The sequence below is a fragment of the Podarcis bocagei genome (assembly GCF_964188305.1).
Source record: "Podarcis bocagei genome assembly, chromosome: 4".
NCBI classification, from domain to species: domain Eukaryota; kingdom Metazoa; phylum Chordata; class Lepidosauria; order Squamata; family Lacertidae; genus Podarcis; species Podarcis bocagei.
In genome coordinates, this window is record NC_138128.1 from 6,961,277 (window position 1) to 6,984,617 (window position 23,341).

The 23,341-nt window shown below is 44.1% G+C and overlaps 2 protein-coding genes and 1 long non-coding RNA gene across 3 annotated transcripts in view; 2 read left to right on the top strand and 1 right to left on the bottom strand.

Moving 5' to 3' along the window:
• LOC308585203 overlaps positions 1 to 23,341 on the top strand; it is a 154,966-nt gene that overhangs the window by 118,534 nt on the left and 13,091 nt on the right. The gene's annotated exons all lie outside the window — the stretch shown is intronic.
• LOC308586111 (cytochrome P450 2C31-like) lies at positions 2,602 to 7,749 on the top strand (the record flags this gene model as incomplete). The annotated part of the gene is made up of 4 exons (XM_081192389.1): positions 2,602 to 2,811; positions 4,248 to 4,389; positions 6,870 to 7,057; positions 7,570 to 7,749. Exons 1-4 carry the CDS (start codon positions 2,659 to 2,661, stop codon positions 7,747 to 7,749), a joined length of 663 nt encoding a protein of 220 aa, XP_081048515.1. The 5' UTR covers positions 2,602 to 2,658.
• LOC308584987 (cytochrome P450 2J2-like) overlaps positions 14,180 to 23,341 on the bottom strand; it is a 36,827-nt gene continuing 27,665 nt past the window's right edge. The window contains exon 9 of the mRNA XM_081190409.1: positions 14,180 to 14,921. Coding sequence (XP_081046535.1) covers positions 14,734 to 14,921 — 188 coding nt within the window. The 3' untranslated portion in view covers positions 14,180 to 14,733. The remainder of the gene's footprint in view (positions 14,922 to 23,341) is intronic.

The following is a 23,341-nucleotide window of genomic DNA, read 5'->3' on the forward strand; positions in this document are numbered from 1 at the left end:
TTGGTCTCGTTGATACCGAATCTTCCCTGTTAGTTTGTCCAGTTCTGCATAATCAGTCAATTTCAGTCTCCATTCTTCCACCGTCGGTAACTCTTCCTGTTTCCATTTTTGGGCCAGAAGTGTTCTCGCTGCTGTAACTGTGTATTGAAAAAGTATACGGTCTTTCTTACTTATCTCATTTCCTACCAATCCCAATAAGAAGGCCTCCGGTTTCTTAATAAACACATATTTCAACATCTTTTTCAATTCATTATATATCATTTCCCAGAAGCCTCTCACCTTTTTACACTCCCACCACATATGATAGAATGTCCCTTCTTTTTCTTTACATTTCCAACACTTATTACATGTTTTATACATTTTAGCTAGTTTTACTGGCGTTATATACCATCTATATACCATTTTCATCACATTTTCCTTTAACGCAGTACATGCCGTAAATTTTAGTCTTTCATTCCATAGTTTTGACCATTCATCATATTGTATATTATAACCAAAATCTCTGGCCCAATGTAGTCAAGGGGGTAGAATTTGGGGTTATCACGTCTCTCCTGAAGGGGTGTACATGGACCTAGCAAAGGTGCAGGTGGTGTTAGTTTGGCAGAAGCCAAAGACTAAGAAAGACTTACAGAGATTCTTAGGCTTTGCTAATTTTTACCACAAGTTCGTGCCCAATTATTCTTGGCTCATGGCTTTCCTTACAGACTGCTTGAGGAGCAAGAAGCCATTCTTCTGGACAGAGGAGGCACAAGATGCGTTTGAGAAGCTCAAGGAGACGTTTGCAGCAGAGGAGTACCTGCACCACACAGATCCACATCGGCCGATGGTGGTGGAGACGGGGGTGTCAGAAAGTGCCATAAGAGCTGTGTTGCTACAAGAAGACCATAACGGAGATTTGAGGCCGTGTGCCTTCCACTCCCTAAAGTTGAATGCTTCAGAACGGAATTACACCATTTGGGAGAGAGAATTGCTTGCCCTAAAAGAAGCGCTGGGTGTGTGGAGACATTTCCTCAAAGGAGCACAACACTAAGTGGAGATACATGGACCACAAGAACTTAGAATACTGGCAAATGGCGAGGCATCTGAACCAGAGGCAAATTAGATTGGCAAGGCTTTTTTGCTCTTTTCGACTTCCGAATCTGATACATGCCGGGGCACCAGAACCAGAGGGCGGACGTCCTGCCCCAGAAGCTGGAGTATCTGGAGGGGGAGTCAGACACCGGGCTGAGGCATATTCTGAAACTGGAACAGTTACAGCTGGTGGCAGCTCCCGTAGTTGAAACTGCAGACTTCAAGAGACAGATGGAAGTGGGTCAAATAGTACTCTTCCAATCTTGCATGATGACCTTATCTCCCCCCCAAAAAAATCCAACCATTCTTCCATGTTTAAAAACAATAAATCCTTCATTTTTATTTTCACAGGAAACTCTCCTCTGTAGTCTTTTATTTTAAAATAATCCATAATTATTTACTTGTATATTCATTATTTTATACCCAGTTGTATATCTTGCAATCGCATTTCCTGTAAGGAAATCTAGCAAGAGAAAAAGAAAAGAACTTCCATTTCTACCACTTCTATTCTTTTCCCAATAGCATTACCAGAAGCTTCATAGATTTTCCCTCTAAATTCTCTCCAATTTGTACCCAGAATCCTTTCTGCATCATCTTGTAATTCTTTGCTTTAGAGAGACTAAGCAGCCCTTACAAGCAAGGATATGAACAATCAAGGATATGAAGCAAGTAAACATTGTTCTGAGATGGCAACTTTTTACATTGATTTCTGTAAGTAATAATTTCTCATTGCATTTCCATTTTTGTAAGCATCACTTGACTGGCAGACTACAGGAAAGTTTATATCAGCGTTCAGGGTGCATTTTGCAATTAGGAATTTTATTAGTGTGAGCAGCTTCTGAGCTCTGGGCACAGTACTAAGCCTAAAATTTCAGATTAAAACTGCAGAATGGAAGGAAAGGAGGACCTTTTTCTGCCTCCTCACTTCCAGCTTTCATATCTCAGTTTTATATCAGTTGCTTTATATCAGTCCAACTTTAATTTTCTAGTTCCTTATGTATTCAGAAAATGTAAGTAATTGATCTTTAAAGAGAAAACAAGGAACGAGAAAAAACATCCTTCTTCAAGGTTTAGTTTTTTGTAATGAAAGATAAGAATTACTTGACTGGCAAACTGGAAGATTTAATAAATACAACTAAAAATTAAAAAATGGAGAAGTGTACATTTTGAACGATGGCTGTCTTTCCATTTGTGTATTAGGCAAATTTGCTTTTAAATGTGAACTTACTTGAATTCCCCCCACACCCACCTACCATAAAAGGCCACTAAATTGTTCCAGGAAGGGTCCTCTGATTGTGCCCAGTTTTGGAATGATGCCTGGGAGCTGGGAAAATATTGTGAGCCATGGTTTTCTTTTACATTTTCAGCTAGGGATAATTCACAGAACCCAATCATTGTGAGATTCCAGAAAAGCGATAGAAACCTTCCATCTTAGTGAGAAATTAATATGCTAGCCCTGAAGAATAATGCAGATCATGTTTTTTTAAATGCCAATCCAAAGCACAAACGGTGTGACGAAGCTTCCTCATGGTAATGGCAGGATTTCTGCTATCTTTCCTTTAGCTTTGTGAAATTCTCCCATGGCTCATGAAACATCTCCCAGGGCCCCACAAGAAGGCCTTGTCCTGCTCAGAGATGGTGCTTTCATTTGCAAAGGAGGAGATAGAGAAGCATAAGGAGAATCAGTCTCTGCATGATCCACAGGATCTCATTGATTTCTATCTGCTTCAGATGGAGAAAGTAAGTATCTGCTTTGAAGCTAAATACTGCTCATCCAATGAATCATTACATTCCCTGTTATAAGTGAATACTAATCTCTTGCCTGGAAACCAGCATCTTTTTTTCCTGAATCTCAGTTGAAAATGGCATTGAGTTCCCCCCAAATATTTCTCATATTCAATTTAGTTGCTAAAGTGGGTTGACATCCATCCATAAGCATCTATAGAAATGGCTAGGAAATGTGAGCTTAAAGGACTGGAAACTGAAGTGTGTTAAGGGGTCTGGCTTTGGAGCATTCCTTCTGTACATAAATTTCTTTGGACTGATGTTCATCTGATATTCAAATGTGGACTGAGAAAACAGAAAATCCTAAACAAAATGTTCTTAAACTAGAGTATGACTTCAAATCCCTGTCTCATCTATCTTCATATACTAGAAAGGCCAAATGTCAATTCATCTTTCACTCTCTGAGCAATGCTTATCATGATGACAAACGAATGGTGAAATATGTTTAGTGTTAAATACCATATATCACCATAATTGTCACATTTTTATGCCTATTATTCCTTTCAAAAAAGGGGAGGTGACGATTATTTGGTGAAAAACCAAGGCAGGAAAGTGTTTTTATTAACAAACATAATTATGTTTATATTGCTTATTACTTGTTACTAACTCTTTTTGGTGTGATTAGGATTCAAGGAATACGCATGAACAGATAAAGGTAAAAGGTAATTCAAATTGGGGCAAGGCAAATTCATGCACGCTTCGAATGCCCGGTGACTATTATGTGGTGAATTCTTTGGAACTGATTTTAGGGCTTGAAAAAAAGGAGCTTGACTATTATATGGTGGTGACCATTAGGCAGTGAAATATGTAGCACACATTTTGAATATCTGCTGCCAGAGTTTCTGTTTGATCCCTCTCTTCATGTCAGTATTGGATTACTATGCCCATCCACATATCCTGAAATCTAGCACCAGCAGCTACTGCTATATACAGAGGAGAGTGTGTGGGGGTTTCTTATCATAACCAGCTATGAAGCAGAGGGCCGGCCCATCCATGAGGCAGGCTGTGACAGCTGCCTTGGGCAGTGGAATGCCAACAGGAGGCATCTCTGGGGATGTGCTGCCTAGCCAGCCGCTAGTGTAGAAGCAAAAGGGGCAGCTTCTGGCAAGATTTCACCAAAATCTTTCAAGATCTCACCTAGTCGCCAGTTGCTGTTGCCACTTTGTGGGCACTGCTGTGCAACCCAGGTAAGCAGGCAGCAGCAACAGTACAGCGGTGGTGACAACATCTTCTCATTTCACCTCAGGCGGTGTAAGAGGACACCCCTCATGATGCCTGTGTGGGTGGTATGGTAGTAAGTGTGTGTGGGGGGGGGGGAAATAAAGTAAGCGCTGAAGAACAAATTGTAACACATGTAAATGACATGTCACTTTTCCCATTTTCAACACCAGAGCAGGAATGACCCAGAGTCCACCTATGATGAAGAAAACTTGGCCCAGTGCATTTTTGACCTCTTTGCAGCAGGGACAGAGACAACCACCGGTTCTCTGAAATGGGCACTTCTTCTCCTGGCAAGTCATGCAGATATCCAAGGTGAGAGAGGAGAGCCAGGAATTCTTTTGATCACTAGGGTGGAGCATAATTCTTTAAAGCTTTCATATTGGAAAGAGTTAAAAGTGAGCTTATGATGTAAGTTTTGGAAGCCAAATGTTATTGAAATAAGCTAAAAGTTTTTGACTTACATGTCTGGAAAGATCATTCTCCCCCCCCCCCCCACTTTTATGGAACCTATAATTGTAGGGTTGGAAAGGACCCCAAGGGTCTCCTGCCTCTCTGTGCTCCATTACATGAGGGACACGGGTGGCGCTGTGGTCTAAAGCAGTGAGCCCCTTGTGCTTGCTGATTACAAGGTTGGCAGTTCAAATCCGTGTGACAGGATGAGCTCCCGTTGCTCTGTCCCAGCTTTTGCCAACCTAGCAGTTTGAAAGCATGCCAGTGCAAGTAGATAAATAGGTATTGCTGCAGTGGGAAGGTAAACACCGTTTCCATGCACTCTGGCACTCATCATGGTGTCCAGTTGCACCAGAATATATATATATATTTATATCCTGCCCCCCCAGCCAAGACCGGGCTCAGGGCGGCTAACAACCAATAATAAAAACAAGTTGATTAAAATACAATTTAAAAGATTAAGATACAACATTAAAACAATTAGGGAGCAATCTGTTCATAGGAGGAGAAAGGAAAAAGAAAGAGGGGGAAGGAATCAAACTTATTATTGAGATTGAGGTTGAATCCTGACAAGACAGAAGTACTGTTTTTGGGGGACAGGAGGTGAGCAGGTGTGGAGGATTCCCTGGTCCTGAATGGGTAACTGTGCCCCTGAAGGACCAGGTGCGCAGCCTGGGAGTCATTTGGACTCACAGCTGTCCATGGAGGCATAGGTCAAATCTGTATCCAGGGCAGCTGTTTACCAGCTCCATCTGGTACGTAGGCTGAGACCCTATCTGCCTGCAGACTGTCTCGCCAGAGTGGTACATGCTCTGGTTATCTCCCGCTTGGACTACTGCAATGCGCTCTACGTGGGGCTACCTTTGAAGGTGACCCGGAAACTACATCTAATCCAGAATGCGGCAGCTAAACTGGTGACTGGGAGTGGCTGCCGAGACCATATAACACCGGTCTTGAAAGACCTACATTGGCTCCCAGTACGTTTCCGAGCACAATTCAAAGTGTTGGTGCTGACCTTTAAAGCCCTAAACGGCCTCGGTCCAGTATATCTGAAGGAGCGTCTCCTCCCCCATCGTTCTGCCCGGACACTGAGGTCCAGCTCCGAGGGCCTTCTGGCGGTTCCCTCACTGCGAGAGGCCAAGTTACAGGGAACCAGGCAGAGGGCCTTCTCAGTAGTGGCGCCCGCCCTGTGGAATGCCCTCCCATCAGATGTCAAAGCGATAAACAACTACCTGACATTCAGAAGACATCTGAAGGCACCCCTGTTCAGGGAAGTTTTAAATATGTGACATTTTAGTGTATTTTTCATCTTTGTTGGAAGCCGCCCAGAGTGGCTGGGGAAACCCAGCCAGATGGGCGGGGTACAAATAATAAATTATTATTATTATTTTTCTGAGCCAAAGGCCACGTGGAACAACTCTGACTTAAAGGCCCTGCGGAAAGAGATCAGATCCCGCAGGGCTCTGTCTCAGGAAACAGAGCATTCCACCAGTCCGGATCCAGTGTTGAGAAGGCCCTGGCTCTGGTTGAGGCTAATCTAACTTCCTTAGGGCCCGGGACCTCTAGGGTGTTGCTATATATGGACCTTAAGGTCCTCTGTGGGGCATACCAGGAGAGGCAGTCCCGTAGTTACAAGGGTTCTAGGCGGTGAAGGGCTTTAAAAGTCAAAACCAGCACCTTAAATCTGACCCTGTACTCCGCTGGGAGCCAATGCAGCTGCAATTTATATATATATTGTCCATTAGCACCTTATAGGCCAACTAAGTTTGTTCTTGGTATGAGCTTTTGTGTGCATGCACACTTCTTCAGATACACACGAAAGCTCATACCAAGAACAAACTTAGTTGGTCTCTAAGGTGCTACTGGACACATGACCCAGAAAACTATCTGTGGACAAACACTGGCTCCTTCATCTCCTTCCTTTGACTGGACTTAACCATCCAGATGTCCTTTACTTTTACCTTTACATGCATAACATTAGCCAAAGATCAGGTGAGGAAATGAGGATTAATGAAACTAAGTAGGAAATATTGAGAGCCAGGGATGGAGAATACACACACACACACATTACAGATAGCCTTTGATCCCAGCCCTTCAGCAAATCCAGCCACCACAAACATCTGAGATAAGCTTCACTTTTAAAGATTTCACACCTGGGATCTAGAGTGGGGAAGAACCACGTACACAGACTTGAGCTCTTTGGAGGACCAGGTGAGCTGAAAATGCAAGAAACTGGGACTCATTCAAAGAGATTTATGGAATGTGTTCAAGGGAATTAAATGTCCATCTGAAATAAAATGCAGTATTCACAATAAACCTTCTGTTTCCATCATTCTCTTCAGATAAAATGCACAAGGAAATAGAAGATGTCATAGGTTCTGCTCACTCAATCTGCTATCAAGATAAGAAGAAACTGCCCTACACCAATGCTGTGATTCATGAAATGCAGCGCTTTAAATACATCAGTTTTTTGGGGTTCCCTAGGCAATGTACAAAGGATTTGAAGCTGCGTGGTTTTCTCATTCCCAAGGTATAACAGTGTGATACAGCTGCACTCCTGTAGCCCAAGAGCAAAGAGCAGCAGAAGGTTGCATATTGAGAGATGCTGCCAGGCATACAGGAACTTCCTGTCTAGTCAAAAATCTGAAGGGCAAGAGCAGGAGCTCCATCTGCAGACATGTTTCACCATTGGCAAGTGCCATTCCATGGGGCATTTGAGGCAGGGGAGGAGCCTGAAGTATCCAGAGGTCTCAGCCTGGTTGTGAGCTTTCATTTTAAAAGAGGTGGGGGAAATTCCTCTTGTGTTCCTGCCTATTCAGAAAGTTTTTCAAGGTGAAGAATACACCCACCCAATATATCTATCATCTATCTATCATCTATCTATCTATCTATCTATCTATCTATCTATCTATCTATCTATCATCTCTCTCTATATATATATATCACACATGTCTCTGCAATGATTAGTCTTGGAATAGTGTGGGACAATCCAGAAATGTTTTGATCTGAATGCATTCCAAGTCACTTGTTTCTTATTTGAAGGGGACTATTATTGTTCCCGATCTACGCTCTGTTCTTCTTGATCCCACACAATGGGAGACACCTGAAGAGTTCAACCCAAATCATTTATTGGACAAGGATGGTCAATTTGTGAACAGAGAATGTTTTGATCAGACTGTACGCAGGCTTCATGCTTATCTCCAACAGTCTTTAATCATGTAGAAAACCATCATAAATTAGCCCGGCAAAAAAACAGCCATCCTTTCGCCTCTCGGTCAAAACCGAAAGAGAACTCACACAGAGAGAAAGACTCCCGTATGTGAAACATAGCCATGCCTCAGAATGTGAGACGTCACTCAGAACTGTTTAACCCTGTAAGTTCTGATTCTCTTCACATATTATTCCTGCAGAAATTCAGCAGACATCATCACTGCTAACTTACAAATTCTCCAAAGGTCAGATTCATGTGCTTTTCCCTACAGCATGCAGAAATCTAGTTCCTACCAATGTGAGGTAAGTCTGACAGGAAAATTACTTTATGCTCTTAACCCCTTTCTGCATTGCTGATTTGGACAGTTGACAAAAGTTTTCCTTTCATTTTTTTAAGTCAAGTTTTATTGAAAGTTTTATATATGAGACACAATAAACATCTTGCCAATCTAAAAAGGGAAATAGAAAAAAGATGAGGAAAGGAAGAAAAGAAAGAAAAGAAGAAAAGCAAATTACCTCTATCAAAATTAAATATTCACCCTTATCCTGCACACAGAAAAGTGAGCCCTCCCAGCTCCCACTTGGGACCTAGACCCTCTTTCCCCAGTTTCTAGCCCTTCATTTTCAGTCCATCCCCTTCCTCAGTGTATCTTCCTTGATATGAGATAGGGAACTTCAAATTACAGAACAAAACATAAGTATAACAAGAAGAAGGAAAGGTTAGCACTGACCAGGCTGGGAAATTGACAGGAGCCTTGATGATTTTGCTATCCTATCTATGTCTAGTTTTCCAAAGTATTAAGGAGAATGTTTATAACTACAAAGCAATGAACATGGGAAAGTAAATTCTTGCTCACTTGTTGTCTTTCACTTTTCCCATCCTCAGGGTCTCACATATGTTTGGGAATGCAGCTGGCAAAGATCGAAATCTTCATCTTCCTGACCAGCCTGCTGAGGGCATTCAGTTTTCAGCTGCCAGAAGGAGTCAAAGAGCTCAATCAAGAGTCTACAATAGGGACCTCAACACATCCCCATCCTTATAAACTCTGTGCTGTTCCCCGCTGCAAGACATAAGAAAATAGGAACATATTAGGGGCTCCACCCCTGCTTCCTCCACTTAGCGACCCCTTGGCCACTCCTGACACATGAACCCCCTAGCATTTCCCCTTCCCTTCCCATCTCATCCCATGCAACTACTGAGGTCACTTTTCACCTTTGCAGCTCCATTTCTGAAGCCACTTCTCTCTTATCTTCTGCAGCTCTGCTTTGCATCCATTTTCCCCTTCACCCCATCTTCTCCATTTCTTCAGGTCCTTTCATGCCCCTGTTTTCATCTTCATCCCTATCCCCATGCCTCCTTACTCCCTCCTTTTTGACAACTTCCTTTGCATCCCCATTCTTACTCTCACACCCTTTCCCCCTCCCCTCTATGGCAGCCGAGAGGCCAAAAGTGCCTTGAGTGCCAAGAAAAACAAACATGGAGCCTGGCACGCTTCCCCTTGCGCAGCTTGCAAACTGTCCGTGCCGATCCAAAAATCCTCCTCTGCCTCTTTGGCTGATAGCAGAGAGTACACAGCGGTGAGAAGCAATTGCAAACTGTGTGGGTAATAAATTCAGAGCAGACACAAAGGCCTTCTTATCTTCTTAGCCTTTAATCATGAAGTTTAACAGCATAAATTCAGACCTGGCGAGAACTGACACATTCTCCCTCTCTCATAGCGTCCCAGAGAGCAGACTGAAACACTCAGAGTCAAACCACTCCCTTAAGTGTTTCTAACCACGCCTCAGGAAAGAGACGTCACACAGAACTCCTTAACCCTGTGAGTTCTGAAACCAACAACACCCCCTCTCGTCTCGAATCCTGAGGGAAACTGTGAACCTCTGTTTACAGACCTCTTTGAGTTCAACTCACCTCCCATTGCCTTTTGCCTCCCACTGGCATTTATCCCAGGCAATTGTTGAATCCCTTCCACACTCCCAGAATCACACTGTACGAAACCAACCCACGCACTGGTGACCTGAAACCTCTCAGGTGGAATCCCCTTTGTGGTCCGAGTTGACCGCCGGAGCACAACCTCGGGCGCTCCTCCTGACCCACTGGGGTCAGCAAGTGTGTCTCACAGCACAGAGGACTCCCCCTCTGACTTGCTGCGTCTTTGGGCCTTCTGCACTTGGCTAACAGGAGATGAAGGCTCGCTTTTGGGTTCCCTCTTAACCTGTGGAGAAACCCACCCCTGTGCTTGACCCTCATCAGAGACCTGGTCTTCAGCAACAGGCTCCGCCTCTGCCTCTCCTTCCTCCCTTTCTTCCTCCCTTTCCTCCCCCTCAGAATTGGACAAGCATTCTGAGAGAAAATCAGAACTAACCTTAGGCTGTGACCAACCACCCTGCTCAAAGAACTCAGCATGCTTGCTGACCAGCAGCTTGGTCTGATCACCCTCTGGGTATGCAAACTTCCACCCATTTGTTGCAGGATCATAACCACAGAAGATCATGTCCTGGTACCTTGGACCACCCTCCTTCCGTTGCGCTGTTGGTATCGGCACTGAAGCCCTGGAACCAAACGAACGGAAGAAATGCACCTGTGGCTTCCTCTTGTGCAACAGAAAATACGGTGTGTCACCTACATCGTGATTGTAGGACCTGTTAAAAACAAAGCTGGCAAATTTCCAAGCTTCACTCCAAAAGCTCTGAGGCAGCCCAGAGTCACACAGCAAAACCCTGACAGCTTCAGCCAGTGCTTCACTCCTGTGCTCTGCCACGCCTCTCTCTTGAGGAGACTTTGCACCCGTCACCTGGTGACGAATTCCCTTTTCCTTGAAGAACTCCTTCAGAGCAGACCCAGTGAACTGTGACCCACGGTCGCTCCTGAACTCTTGCACCTTGGTGGAGAACCTTAGTTCCACCTCCGCAACCCAATCCTGGATGAGTTGCGCCGCCTCCCTCTGCGTCCTGAGAGAGAAACACCATAAATTCTGAGAAAAATCATCTGCCACTGTCAGCAGATACCTGGCCCCACCCAGACTCTCACACTTCATGGGTCCTGTAAGGTCTGTGTGAACCAACTCAAAAGGTTTTGTGGTTACCCTCTTTACCCCGGGAAACCTGCACCTTTGAACCTTGCTGCATGCCCTGCACACTAGGGATCCCTCACATGGTGTGATTTTACAACCTTTGGTGCAGCCAGGAACCTGAGCTTACAGGGTTAAACAGCTCAGAGTGTACGCCCTGCCTACTGTTGGGAGGGGGGAGACTCTGCGTCATTTCCGAGTCTCTCAAGTCTTTGTTCTCACTCTCTACTTTCGCTTTTGAGGAGAGTGGACGTGTTTTCACGATGCTGTTCGACAATGGATAGTCTGTTGTAAATAAAACTGCTTTTAGCTGCTAAGATCCTGAGTGGACTTTATTTGAGCACACTGAAGCAAGCACTGGAGTTTTTTGAAGCTTTCTCTTACCGCTGCTGATCTCTGCGTTTTGCTCAGAGCATCGGAATGTGGCCTTTGAAGTCCGAGGCCTGGCCAGGAGTTGCACAGCCGAAGCGGGCTGGACGCCAAGATTTATCTGAGCAATAAATCAATCACCTTTTAACAGGTTATGGACGTTAGTAACCGCAATTAGAGAAAGCTTTGAAGTGCTGTGTGTAAAGGCTGTGAAAGTTGAGAAGCTGCTGTTTTTGCTGCCGGAGGAAAAAGTCCTGCTTTGAGGTTTTGCCTGGGAGAAAGCAGGGAAACTGGCTGAAATGCTGTGTGCTGCAAGGAGCCACTGGACGCCTCTCCATTGAAGCTGGCTGGTACACGTGAGTACTTCAAAAGCCCCAATGGGAGCACTGGGGGAGGAGATGGCTGAGCTCCAGGACTTTTATGATGTCCCGTTTGAAAAGCTCACAACCCAGTCCTGGGAAATCTGGGTTAGAAGAGTAAGGGGGTGGTTTTTGGCCACAGGGCTCTGGAGTATAGCCCAGACGGAGCCGGCCCCACCCATGCCAGTTGCTGCTGAAGATGGCGGAGCAGACCTGGAGGCTGCTTTGCTGGAAGATAGAGAGCAGAGAATGCAAAGAGAGCTCTGCATGTTGAGAGCAAGCGTGGACGCTATGCTGTTGCCCCATCTGGAGGGCGTTGAGTCGGCTCAGGCCGCCTGGCAGGTGCTGAGGAGTCTGTGTGATAGCTCAGCAGGAGCCCAGGGCCGGGAGGAAGCCGAGAGCAGGGAGGAAGCTGAGAGCCCAGAGGGGGCTGCTGGCCATGTTCCTGAAGTTACAGCTGGGAGTAGCTGCTTTGTCTCCGAGGGGCCGTGTGATGTTGAGGCCCGCAACCAGAGTGCTGGGGAGCATGCAGGCCCAGGCTGTGCACCCAAAGGTGGGGGTGCTGGGAACAAAGGAATGGCTGAAGAGGGAGCAGTGGGAGCTTTTGCTACGCGTCGCTGTTATCGCTGTGGCTCCCCCTCCCATCTGGTGAGAGAATGTCCAGTGGAGGCACAGGAACAGCCGAAGGCCGTCTCCCGTAGCAACCAGATAAAGGGCTCTTCTTCAAAGCGTGGGAAAGGCAAGCCAAAGGCAGCTGGCAGAGACACTGAACATAAACATTTGGCAGCATCTATGGCTACAGTCAAGAGTTGTCAACAGGATGCTGTGCTGACTTTTGTCATAGACAGTGGAGCTTCCCATCATCTCGTGCCATCTGCAGGAGTCCTGGAGAACTGCACCTCTGTAACTTCTGGGAAGACTGTCTGTTTAGCAGATGGGACTCGACACCCACTCACGCAGACTGGCTCACTGTTTTGTTCTTTCTTACAGGATTCAATCCAGGCTTTTGTTGCTCCAGGACTGTCTTGCGCGTTGCTGTCTGTCAGCGCACTTCTTGCTGAGAACTACAGAGTGTGTTTTGAAGACAATAAGTGCTCTATTTCTAAGAATGGACAGCACCTAGTCAGTGTTGAATGTAAAGACAGGTTGTTTGTATTGAATGCTTCTTTTGCAGGTCCAGGTGACACGGAGGAGGCGCAAGCACAGTGTGCCAACGTTCCAGTTCATGATGCGTGTGCTCACCTCTGGCACAGACGCATGGCACACGTGTCCTGGGGTCAGTGAAAAAGATCCCAGAGTGTACGCAAGGGTGCAAAATGAAATCATGTGCTAAGTTTCTAGATTGCAGAGCTTGCAAGTCCGCAAAGGTGGAAACGTGCACATACCCTAGGTCTGAGAGGGTGACCACTAGGGCTTTTCAGTTAATTCATGCAGATTTGTCTGGTCCGATGTCTGTGACCAGTATGGGAGGAGCCAAATATGCGCTGGTTCTGATTGATGACCATACGCGCAACTCCTGGACCTTCATGATCCGACACAAAAGTGAAGCTGCACCGCTAATCAAAGACTGGATTGCGGCTGTGGAATTGCAGTTTTCCACACGGGTGCAAAACTTTCAGAGTGATCGTGGTGGGGAGTTCACCGGGTCTGCACTGCAAAGTTTCTTCCGCAAAAAGGGGATTCAACACAGATTGTCCTCTCCGCACAGTCCCCAACAGAATGGGATTGCGGAAAGACGGAACAGGACTCTAGGGGAGATGTCTGCAGCTCTTTTGTTTGATGCCGGGCTCCCACAGCGCTTTTGGGGGGAGGCTTGGTGAACGGCCAACTTTATTCTGAACTGGTCGTTCAATTCAGAGGTATGCATACTCCTAAACATTTTCTGATTCTTTGTACTTTTGCCCATTTACTGTATTGATTTTTCCCAATTTTCTTGAGTCAAAATGAGAGTACCCATAAACATTTTTATTTTTTTTAAAGAAAATAAGCAGTGGTTATTTTGTTCAGTATGGGACATGGGTGGCACTGTGGGTTAAACCACAGAGCCTAGGACTTGCCGATCAGAAGGTCAGCGGTTCGAATCCCTATGATGGGGTCAGCTCCCATTGCTCGGTCCCAGCTCCTGCCAGCCTAGCAGTTCAAAGCACATCAAAGTGCAAGTAGATAAGTAGCTACTGCTCAGGAAGGTAAATGGTATTTCCGTGCGCTGCTCTGGTTTGCCAGAAGTGGCTTAGTCCTGATGGCCACATAACCCGGAAGCTGTACGCCGGCTTCCTCGGCCAATAAAATGAGATGAGCGCCGCAACCCCAGAGTCAGTCAAGACTGGACCTAATGGTCAGGGGCCCCTTTACCCTTTACTATTTTACTCAGTGTTCTTCCATCCCTCCATTATTCTAGGGTCTGCTACATTTTAAGCCACAGTTATCTCAGCTTTCCTCCATCTCCATTTTACTCAAACTTCTGCCATTGAAGGAAAGGAGAGTGGAAGTCAGGGGAACATCTGTTTTAAACTTCTCCCATTCTTTAACTGTGATAAAGGATGTGAAGCCTTCAAATATTCCATAGTGCCTCCACACAATGTATTTCACTCCTGATACCTTGTGTGGTCCTCAACATGAAGTTCCGGGTTCAACTTACTGATTTAGAAGAGATATTTTATTAACAAGCACACATGTATCCATCAAAGAAACTTAGTCTTCTTCAACTGGAGAAGCTGACAGTCTTGCTCTTAGGAGTCTACTCATCTTAAAGATACAATAACATAGCATGGGGGGGGGTTAGAAGGGGGCTGCAGAAGAGGGAGAGAGGAGGAGGTGTGGGAAGGTGTGTGTAAGGGAGATTTGAGAAAAGGAAGGGGAGGGGAGGAGAAAAGGGAGCAAAAGTAAGAATGGGGATGCAAAGGAAGTTGTCAAAAAGGAGGGAGTAAGGAGGCATTGGGAGAGGGATGAAGATGAAAGCAGGGGCATGAAAGGGCCTGAAGAAAAGGAGGAGATGGGGTGAAGGGGAAAATGGATGCAAAGCAGAGCTGCAGAAAATAAGAGAGAATTGGCTGCGAAGGTGAAAAGAGACCTCAGTAGTTGCATGGGATGAGATGGGAAGAGAAGGGGAAATGCTAGGGGGTTCATGTGTCAGGAGTGGCCAAGGGGTCACCGAGTGCAGGAAGCAGGGGTGCAGCCCCTAATATTTTCCTATTTTCTTATGTGTTGCAGCGGGGAACAGCACAGAGTTTATAAGGATGGGGATGTGTTGTAACCCCTATTATAGCCTCTTGATTGAGTTCTTTGACTCCTTCTGGCAGCTGAAAACTGAATGCCCTCAGCAGGCTGGTCAGGAAGATGAATGTTTCGATCTTTGCCAGCTGCATTCCCAAACAAATGCGAGACCCTGATGAGGAGACAAGAAGAAGGCAGTAAGTGAGCAATAATTTACTTTCCAGTGTTCATTGCTTTGTTGCTGTAAACATTCCACATAACCCTTTGGGAAACTAGAAATAGTTAGGCTAGGGAAAACATCAAAGCTGCTATCAATTTCCTAGCCTGGTCAGTGCTAACCTTCCTTTCTTCTTGTTATACTTATGTTTTGTTCTGTAATTTGAAGTTCCCTATCTCATATCAAGGAAGATACAATGAGGAAGGGAATGGAATACAGATGAAGGGCCTGTCAGGAGCTCATCCTACACTCGAGTAGGACCATGGCAGAGACACATGCCTGACTGGCATGTTCTCTCCCTCTTGGTCGTTCGTTCGGGAGCTTCAAAAGCTTTCTTCAGCCCGAACATCATAGCAGACATCGGCACACTTAGGGATCTGCAGAGTCTTCGCAGCTTGCCTAACAGGCCTCAGCAACTCAGCATTTGGCTAATCTACGTTTATTCACATATAAACACACACGGAGCACTGCAACATGGCTCCCTCTCTCTCTAGCATCAGACAGCAAAGAGAATGAACAAAGGACAATAGTCCCACTTACAGAACACAGTAACACAAACATCCTGTCTCCGTCACTTCCCACTCTGGAGTCAAAACATACACCGCCATGTGAAAGACAACAATCCCATGACTGCAATCATCGATCAGGAATTCTAACATCCTCCCCCAAAAGACTTCCATTTGGCATCTTTAATTCTTTTACGATCTTTAGTCCGAGCGTGAAAAGCTCGTGGCTCGTTTCTGTCTTTACGGTACGATGTCGGCTGCTGGGTTGACGACCGTGACTGACGAACAGAAACAGGTTTGGGAGTACTTTGCTTTCTTTTGGATCTGCAGTCCCTTGCAAAATGTCCTTGCTTATTGCAGAACCAACAACGCTTTGCAGCTTTAAATGCAGTTGTATCACCACAGGTTTGCATATGGTGTTCCATATGAGCCAGTGTGGTGTAGTGGTTAAGAGCGGTAGTCACGTAATCTGGGGAACCGGGTTCGCATCTCCGCTCCTCCACATGCAGCTGCTGGGTGACCTTGGGCCAGTCACACTTCTTTGAAGTCTCTCAGCCCCACTCACCTCACAGAGTGTTTGTTGTGGGGGAGGAAGGGAAAGGAGAATGTTAGCCGCTTTGAGACTCCTGAAGGGGAGTGAAAGGTGGGATATCAAATCCAAACTCTTCTTCTTCTTCTTCCTCATTCTTTCTGGAAACAGGAGTGCTTATGGCACAAGCCTCCCTTCTATCCAACTCGCCCATTAATCTTGCCGTTACCCCTTCCACAGTTAATTGTGCTGGTGGAACGGCAGATATCTGGCTAGCTGTACCATCAAAGTCCTCATTAAGGGAACATAGAATGATAAATATATACTGAATATCAGGTATCTCCATGTCCCTTTGAATTAATTCGCCGCGTATTGCCTCCAGACGTCTCAAGTGTGCCGCCAAATCACCACCAGGCTGCAACTTCGTCTGGTACAACTGCTTGAAAAACGTCAATGCAGACGCTGACTCTTTTCTAACATGCACTGCTGAAAGACTGTCCCACATTTCTTTGGCAGTTTTCTTATTTCTTATATAGACTACTTGCTGGCCGCTGACTGCCAAATTAATTATCGCCCTGGCTTTTGCATCTCCTTTCGACCAAGCATTAGTTACAGGGTCAGGAGGGTCATCAGTTACATAGGTCCATACTTCTCTAGAGGTCAAAAGCGCCTCCACCCGAAAAGACCATAAACAATAGTTCTCATCTGTCAGCTGTGGGAAGACCAGAGCCTTCTCAGCTTCAGGAACCCGGTCAACCATTCTGGAACTCTTCCAGACCCACAAAAACTACGCTAACAGGAGAAGGAGTTTTCAAACCTTTCTCAGAGTCCAAAAATATGCAGTCATCCGGACTTCCGGTCGGTGCCAGCGCTTAATGGCGGTCCTAGCTCCGAGCTCCGGAGAAGGACTGCTTCGCAAGTTCGGGTCTTACCCGCTACGGCAAGCGGGGGACCCCTAAAATCCCAGGCGCTGAAGCCTGAGAACAAGGAGACTCGGTGGGCACCTTTGCGCCCCCCGGTACCGTGAAAGAGCCTTTTTAAAGGCTACGGATCGACATCGGGAGTGAGCGCGGTGCTGAGAGTCGCTACCCAGCCTGCGAAGTGAAGCCGCGTCGCCATAAGCGGAGAGCGCCGATTCCTTCCTGAAAAGAAATTCGGACTGATTCCCCGTGAGTAAGAACTGAAAAATAACCGGGACTCTTTCATTTTTAAAAATTGGGCTAAAAACGGGGGAGATTTAAACAAAGGAAGTCTGCCTCCCCCCGACTGCATGAAAGCGAAAGCAACGGAACTTTAAACCTGCATCCGTTTAAATCTGTCCTTTGATCAGCTAAACCGGACATTTAAACCTTTGATCTCCCCTCTAGCAAGCAGGGCAGAGGGGAGGCGAATCTGACCATTAACTGCATGACTTATTTGGAGGAAAAAAAACATCTGCTGTCTCATCTGTTTGAATGTACGAAACGGTCTGCCTTCTTAGTGCACTGAACTGACTTTTCCCTGTGAAGTGATACTTTGATACAAAGTTTCTACACTGCCTGACTATTGTATATCACAAGAAGAAACAGCATAAATTGGGCAACTGTGGCAATTTGAAGTTATAAGTATTTAGTAACATTGGCTTGGACTGTGTTAATTTCCCTTTCTCTCACTTTTTGGACTGTCTCCTTTGTTTTGGTACTTGGAAATTTTGCTCTATGGCCATTTTGATTTGCTCCCTCTAGAGGATAAAGTAAAGTTCGGCACGGCTTAAGGCAGTGGAATTTTCCAAGGGAGAACAAATCCCGTGGGAATTGACCTTGACATGAGTGGCCCACAAGAAGAGATAGTCACAAGAGCCAAGATCAAGCAACAACAGCAACAACAACAGCTGCAGCTGCAACAGGCAAAGAAAAGAGGTTCAATCTCAGGCGTAACAGCCGGATCAGCAGGAACAACAGGTCAAGACAAAGGAGCAGCCGTCTCTATGGAAGCTGTGACAGAGGCCTTGCTCAAGATAAACCAAACCCTGGAGTCTTTGACAAAACAGACTTCAGAGAACACACAAAAATTAACAGAAATATCAGCAAGATTAAATCAGAATACAGAATCTATAAATAGATTGGTAGAGGAGAACGCCACCACGCGCCAAATTGCCGAGGAGGCCAAAGCCACTGCCGGAGAGACACAGGAGAAGCTAGAGCCCCTTGCCAAGAAGGTCTATGAGCATGATGCAACATTGGCCTTGTGGGAGTTACAGAGGAAAGAGAGAAATTTAAAATTAAGACTGATTCCGGAGAACGAAAGAGACAGCCTTGTGGAATACTTGACACGGGAGTTTCTGGATTGTTGGGACCTTGAGGAAGACGAATTTAAAATCACGACTGCCTTCAGATTGGGTAAAAAGCAAGATAGAAAGACACCGAGAGACTGTTTGATTACACTCAGATCCAAGGAAGAAAGAGACAAAATATTAGGATTACACTTCGAAAAGGCCCTGCAAATTGGAAATTCAGCTGTACAGATCTTTAAAGACATCCCAAAATACATTTTGGACTTAAGAAACTTTTACAAGGACTTGGTTCTCTTGCTAAAGAAGAACACTATTCGCTTTAGGTGGGAGTTCCCACAAGGACTGTCATTTGACTACAAGGCAAAGAAAGTGAAAATAAAGACAATTCAAGACAAAGACAAATTTTTGGCAAGATACCAGGAGGATTTACAGAAGGGGACTGTGGACGTACTTGCAGAACAGAGGAGAGCATTGGACATCTTGAATCTCTTGCCTGGACAAAAATCATTACCATCAGAAGAAGAGCAACAACTTGGAGCTGTTGGAGGAGTCTTAAGAAAATAACAAGATGGCTCTGCAATTCCTTAGTTGGAATTGTAATGGGCTCAATGGGCCTTTGAAGAGAAGACAAGTATTTCATATATTGAATAAAGAACAATTGGACTTGATATGCTTACAAGAAACTCACATAACCAGAGCCCATAGGAGATTACTTTCAAATAAAAGGCTAGGACAAGAATTTATTTCATCAGATAAAGTTAAGAAGAGAGGAGTTGTAATATATGTGAAGGAGAAATGGGCTCCAAAAATGATATTCAAAGATGAACAAGGGCGATATCTGGCTGTGGAGATACAAGTACATGGAGAAAAATTCTTAGTTGTTGGAATTTATGCACCAAATGAAGGCAAATCTGACTTCTTTAAGAGACTTCATGAAACCTTGACGGACTATCTGGATTACAATATGATAATCATGGGAGACATGAATGGCGTGGTCTCCACTAATATGGACAAGGCACAAAGACTAACAGTCACTAAAGAAGGGAGACTCCCTAAGACTTTTTTCGAAATGACAGAAAATATGGACTTGATAGACATTTGGAGAACAAGGAACCCTCTGGAGAGAGAGGGAACCTTTTTCTCCCAAGCAATGATGACCTGGACCAGAATTGACCAAATCTGGGTTACTAGTGGACTGGCTCCAAAGATTAAGAAAGTGGAAATCTGCCCAAAAACTTGCTCCGACCATAACGCCGTGAAGATGGAGATGAAACCCACAATAACTGGTCAATTTAGATGGAGAATGAATGACACCCTCTTTCGAGATAAGGAGATTCTCACGAAGGCCCAAAAGACCCTAAAAGGCTATTTTGAAATAAATTTGAAGACCGACGTGGAGAAAAGAGTGATCTGGGATGCAAGTAAAGCGGTTATGAGAGGATTTTTGATTCAACAAAATTCAATAAAGAGGAAAAAACAAAATGAGAAAAAAGAGAAGATCTTGGAAATGATAAAGGAAGGAGAGAGGAAATTAAGAACAAAACCAAAGTCTCAGGACATTTTAAGAGAGATCAAGTTATATCAAACCCAATATATGGAATTGATGAACCAAGAGATTGAATGGAAGATAAAGCAAATGAGGCAAAAAACTTTTGAATCAGCAAATAAATGTGGTAAACTTTTGGCATGGCAATTGAAGAAAAGGCAGAAACTAAATACAGTTACAAGTCTAGAGGTGGATGGAAAGAACATATCTAAACCTAATGAAATTAGAAATTGCTTTTTAAGTTATTTCAAAAAACTCTATACTCAAGGCCCGCAAAATGAAGAAGATATAGACAAATTCCTTGGAAGATATGGATTACAAAACATCTCTCAGCAAAGTAAGATGGACTTGAACCAGAGAATCTCAGAACAAGAGATAGAGGCTGCCATTCAGAATATGCAACTGGGCAAATCTCCGGGACCAGATGGATTGACTTCTAGATACTACAAATCGTTGAAGGAATGGTTGATTCAACCATTAAGAGAAGTTTGTAATGAGATCCTTGAAGGAAAAAGGGCACCTGAATCGTGGAAAGAGGCATACATTTCACTTATACCAAAGTCAGAGACTGAAAAGACCCAACTCAAGAACTACCGCCCAATATCATTGCTCAACGTGGATTACAAAATTTTTGCAGACATTTTGGCAAAAAGACTCAAAAGAGTTTTGATGGAGATGATTCATAAGGACCAAGCAGGCTTTCTCCCTAAAAGACACCTGGCGGACAATGTAAGGAATGTTATAGACATTCTGGAAAAGCTAGAGGTGAATATAAACACTAAAGCAGTATTGATATTTGTGGACGCGGAGAAAGCCTTTGACAATATTTCTTGGAGTTTTATGAAGAAGAATCTGCATAGGATGGGGGTAGGTCGGGGTTTTGAGAATGGTATGGCTGCAATATACTCTGAACAAAAGGCCAAACTGATTGTAAATAATGTGGTGACTGAGGAGCTTAAGATAGAAAAAGGAACACGACAGGGGTGCCCGATTTCCCCATTACTCTTTATTACAGTTCTGGAGGTCTTGCTGAATATGATAAGAAATGACCAGCAGGTTAAAGGTGTGCAGGTCGGAGCTAAACATTACAAGTTAAGAGCGTTCGCAGATGACTTAGTATTGACTTTGCAAGAGCCAAACACTAGTACGAAAAAGGTATTAGAAATAATACAACAGTTTGGCCAGGTAGCTGGATTTAAGTTGAACAAGCTAAAAACCAAAGTTTTAGGGAAAAACCTAACAGATATGGAAAAGGAGAAATTTCAAGAGGAAACAGGTTTGACTGTGGTCAAAAAGGTAAAATATCTAGGGGTTTATCTAACATCCAAGAATCAGAATTTGTATAAGGACAACTATGAGAAATGTTGGTCAGAAATTAAAAAAGACTTAGAAATATGGTCAAATTTGAAACTGTCAATGTTAGGCCGAATTGCAGTAATTAAAATGAATGTATTGCCTAGAATGCTATTTTTGTTTCAGACCTTGCAGATTATTGACAAGATGGAATGTTTTAAGAGGTGGCACAAAGATATTTCGAAATTTGTCTGGCAGGGCAAAAAGCCCCGAATTAAATTTAAAATACTGACAGATGCTAAAGAAAGAGGGGGTTTTGCCCTGCCGGACCTAAAATTGTATTATGAGGCAGCAGCTTTTTGCTGGCTCAAAGAATGGATGCTCCTCGAGAATACAGACATCTTGGATCTGGAAGGTTTCAATAACGCTTTTGGTTGGCATGCATATCTTTGGTATGATAAAGTTAACAGTGCCTTCAAAAATCACATTGTCAGAAAAGCATTGTTTAATGTTTGGATAAGATATAAAGATCTATTGGAAAATAAAACCCCTAGATGGGTGTCACCAGTGGAGGCTAATGCTGTGAAAAAACTCAATATGGAGGTCGGATGGCCGAAGTATTGGGAAATCTTAGAACAGGATGGAGATAAGTTCAAATTACAAAGCCAGGAGAAATTGAAACATAAAGTGGAAAATTGGTTTCAATACCGTCAAATAATGGAATTTTTTAAACAGGACAGGAAAGTCGGCTTCCAGGTGGAAAAATCAAAATTAGAAACCGAATTGTTAGAACCTACCACTAAGAATTTATCTAGAATGTATAACTTGTTGCTGAAGTGGAATACACAGGAGGAAACAGTCAAATCAGCCATGATTAAGTGGGCACAGGATGTTGGTCATAACATTATGTCAGATGACTGGGAATGGTTATGGAACACCGGTATCAAATTTACGGCATGTAATGCCTTAAAGGAAAACATTATGAAAATGGTATACAGGTGGTACATGACCCCAGTCAAGCTGGCAAAAATTTATCATTTGCCCGATAACAAATGTTGGAAATGCAAAGAGACTGAAGGTACCTTCTACCACCTTTGGTGGACATGCCCGAAGATTAAGGCTTTCTGGGAAATGATCTATAATGAAATGAAAAAGGTACTTAAATGTACTTTTCCTAAAAAACCAGAGGCCTTTCTCTTGGGCATTGTCGGCCAATTGGTGCCAAAGAAGGACAGAGCTTTTTTCATGTACGCTACAACAGCAGCAAGAATACTCATCGCAAAGTATTGGAAGACACAAGATCTACCCACTCTGGAAGAATGGCAGATGAAAGTGATGGACTATATGACATTGGCAGAGATGACAGGCAGAATCCGGGATCAAGGAAAAGAGACAGCGGAAGAAGAATGGAGAAAATTCAAAAGATATCTTAAGGACTATTATAAACTTAATGAATGTTAGAGTGTTTTGGTTTTTAGGAACAAAGGGATACAGTGACATAAGGTTAGAATATAGAGATGACTAAGATGATTAAGGTTGGAAAGTAACAATTGGGAGTTGCTATAAAATTATGGACATTGGGATGCAGAAAGGGGGGGTATGGGGAAGTCTTAGAAAAGAGGTTTATGAAAATATGTTATGAAATTATACGTGTATGTTTGTTTTCTTAAGTGTTTGTTTGTTCTTTAAAAATTTCGTAAAACCAATAAAAATTTTATAAAAAAAAAAAAAAAAGCTGCTATCAATTTCCTAGCCTGGTCAGTGCTAACCTTCCTTTCTTCTTGTTATACTTATGTTTTGTTCTGTAATTTGAAGTTCCCTATCTCATATCAAGGAAGATACAATGAGGAAGGGAATGGAATACAGATGAAGGGCCTGTCAGGAGCTCATCCTACACTCGAGTAGGACCATGGCAGAGACACATGCCTGACTGGCATGTTCTCTCCCTCTTGGTCGTTCGTTCGGGAGCTTCAAAAGCTTTCTTCAGCCCGAACATCATAGCAGACATCGGCACACTTAGGGATCTGCAGAGTCTTCGCAGCTTGCCTAACAGGCCTCAGCAACTCAGCATTTGGCTAATCTACGTTTATTCACATATAAACACACACGGAGCACTGCAACATGGCTCCCTCTCTCTCTAGCATCAGACAGCAAAGAGAATGAACAAAGGACAATAGTCCCACTTACAGAACACAGTAACACAAACATCCTGTCTCCGTCACTTCCCAC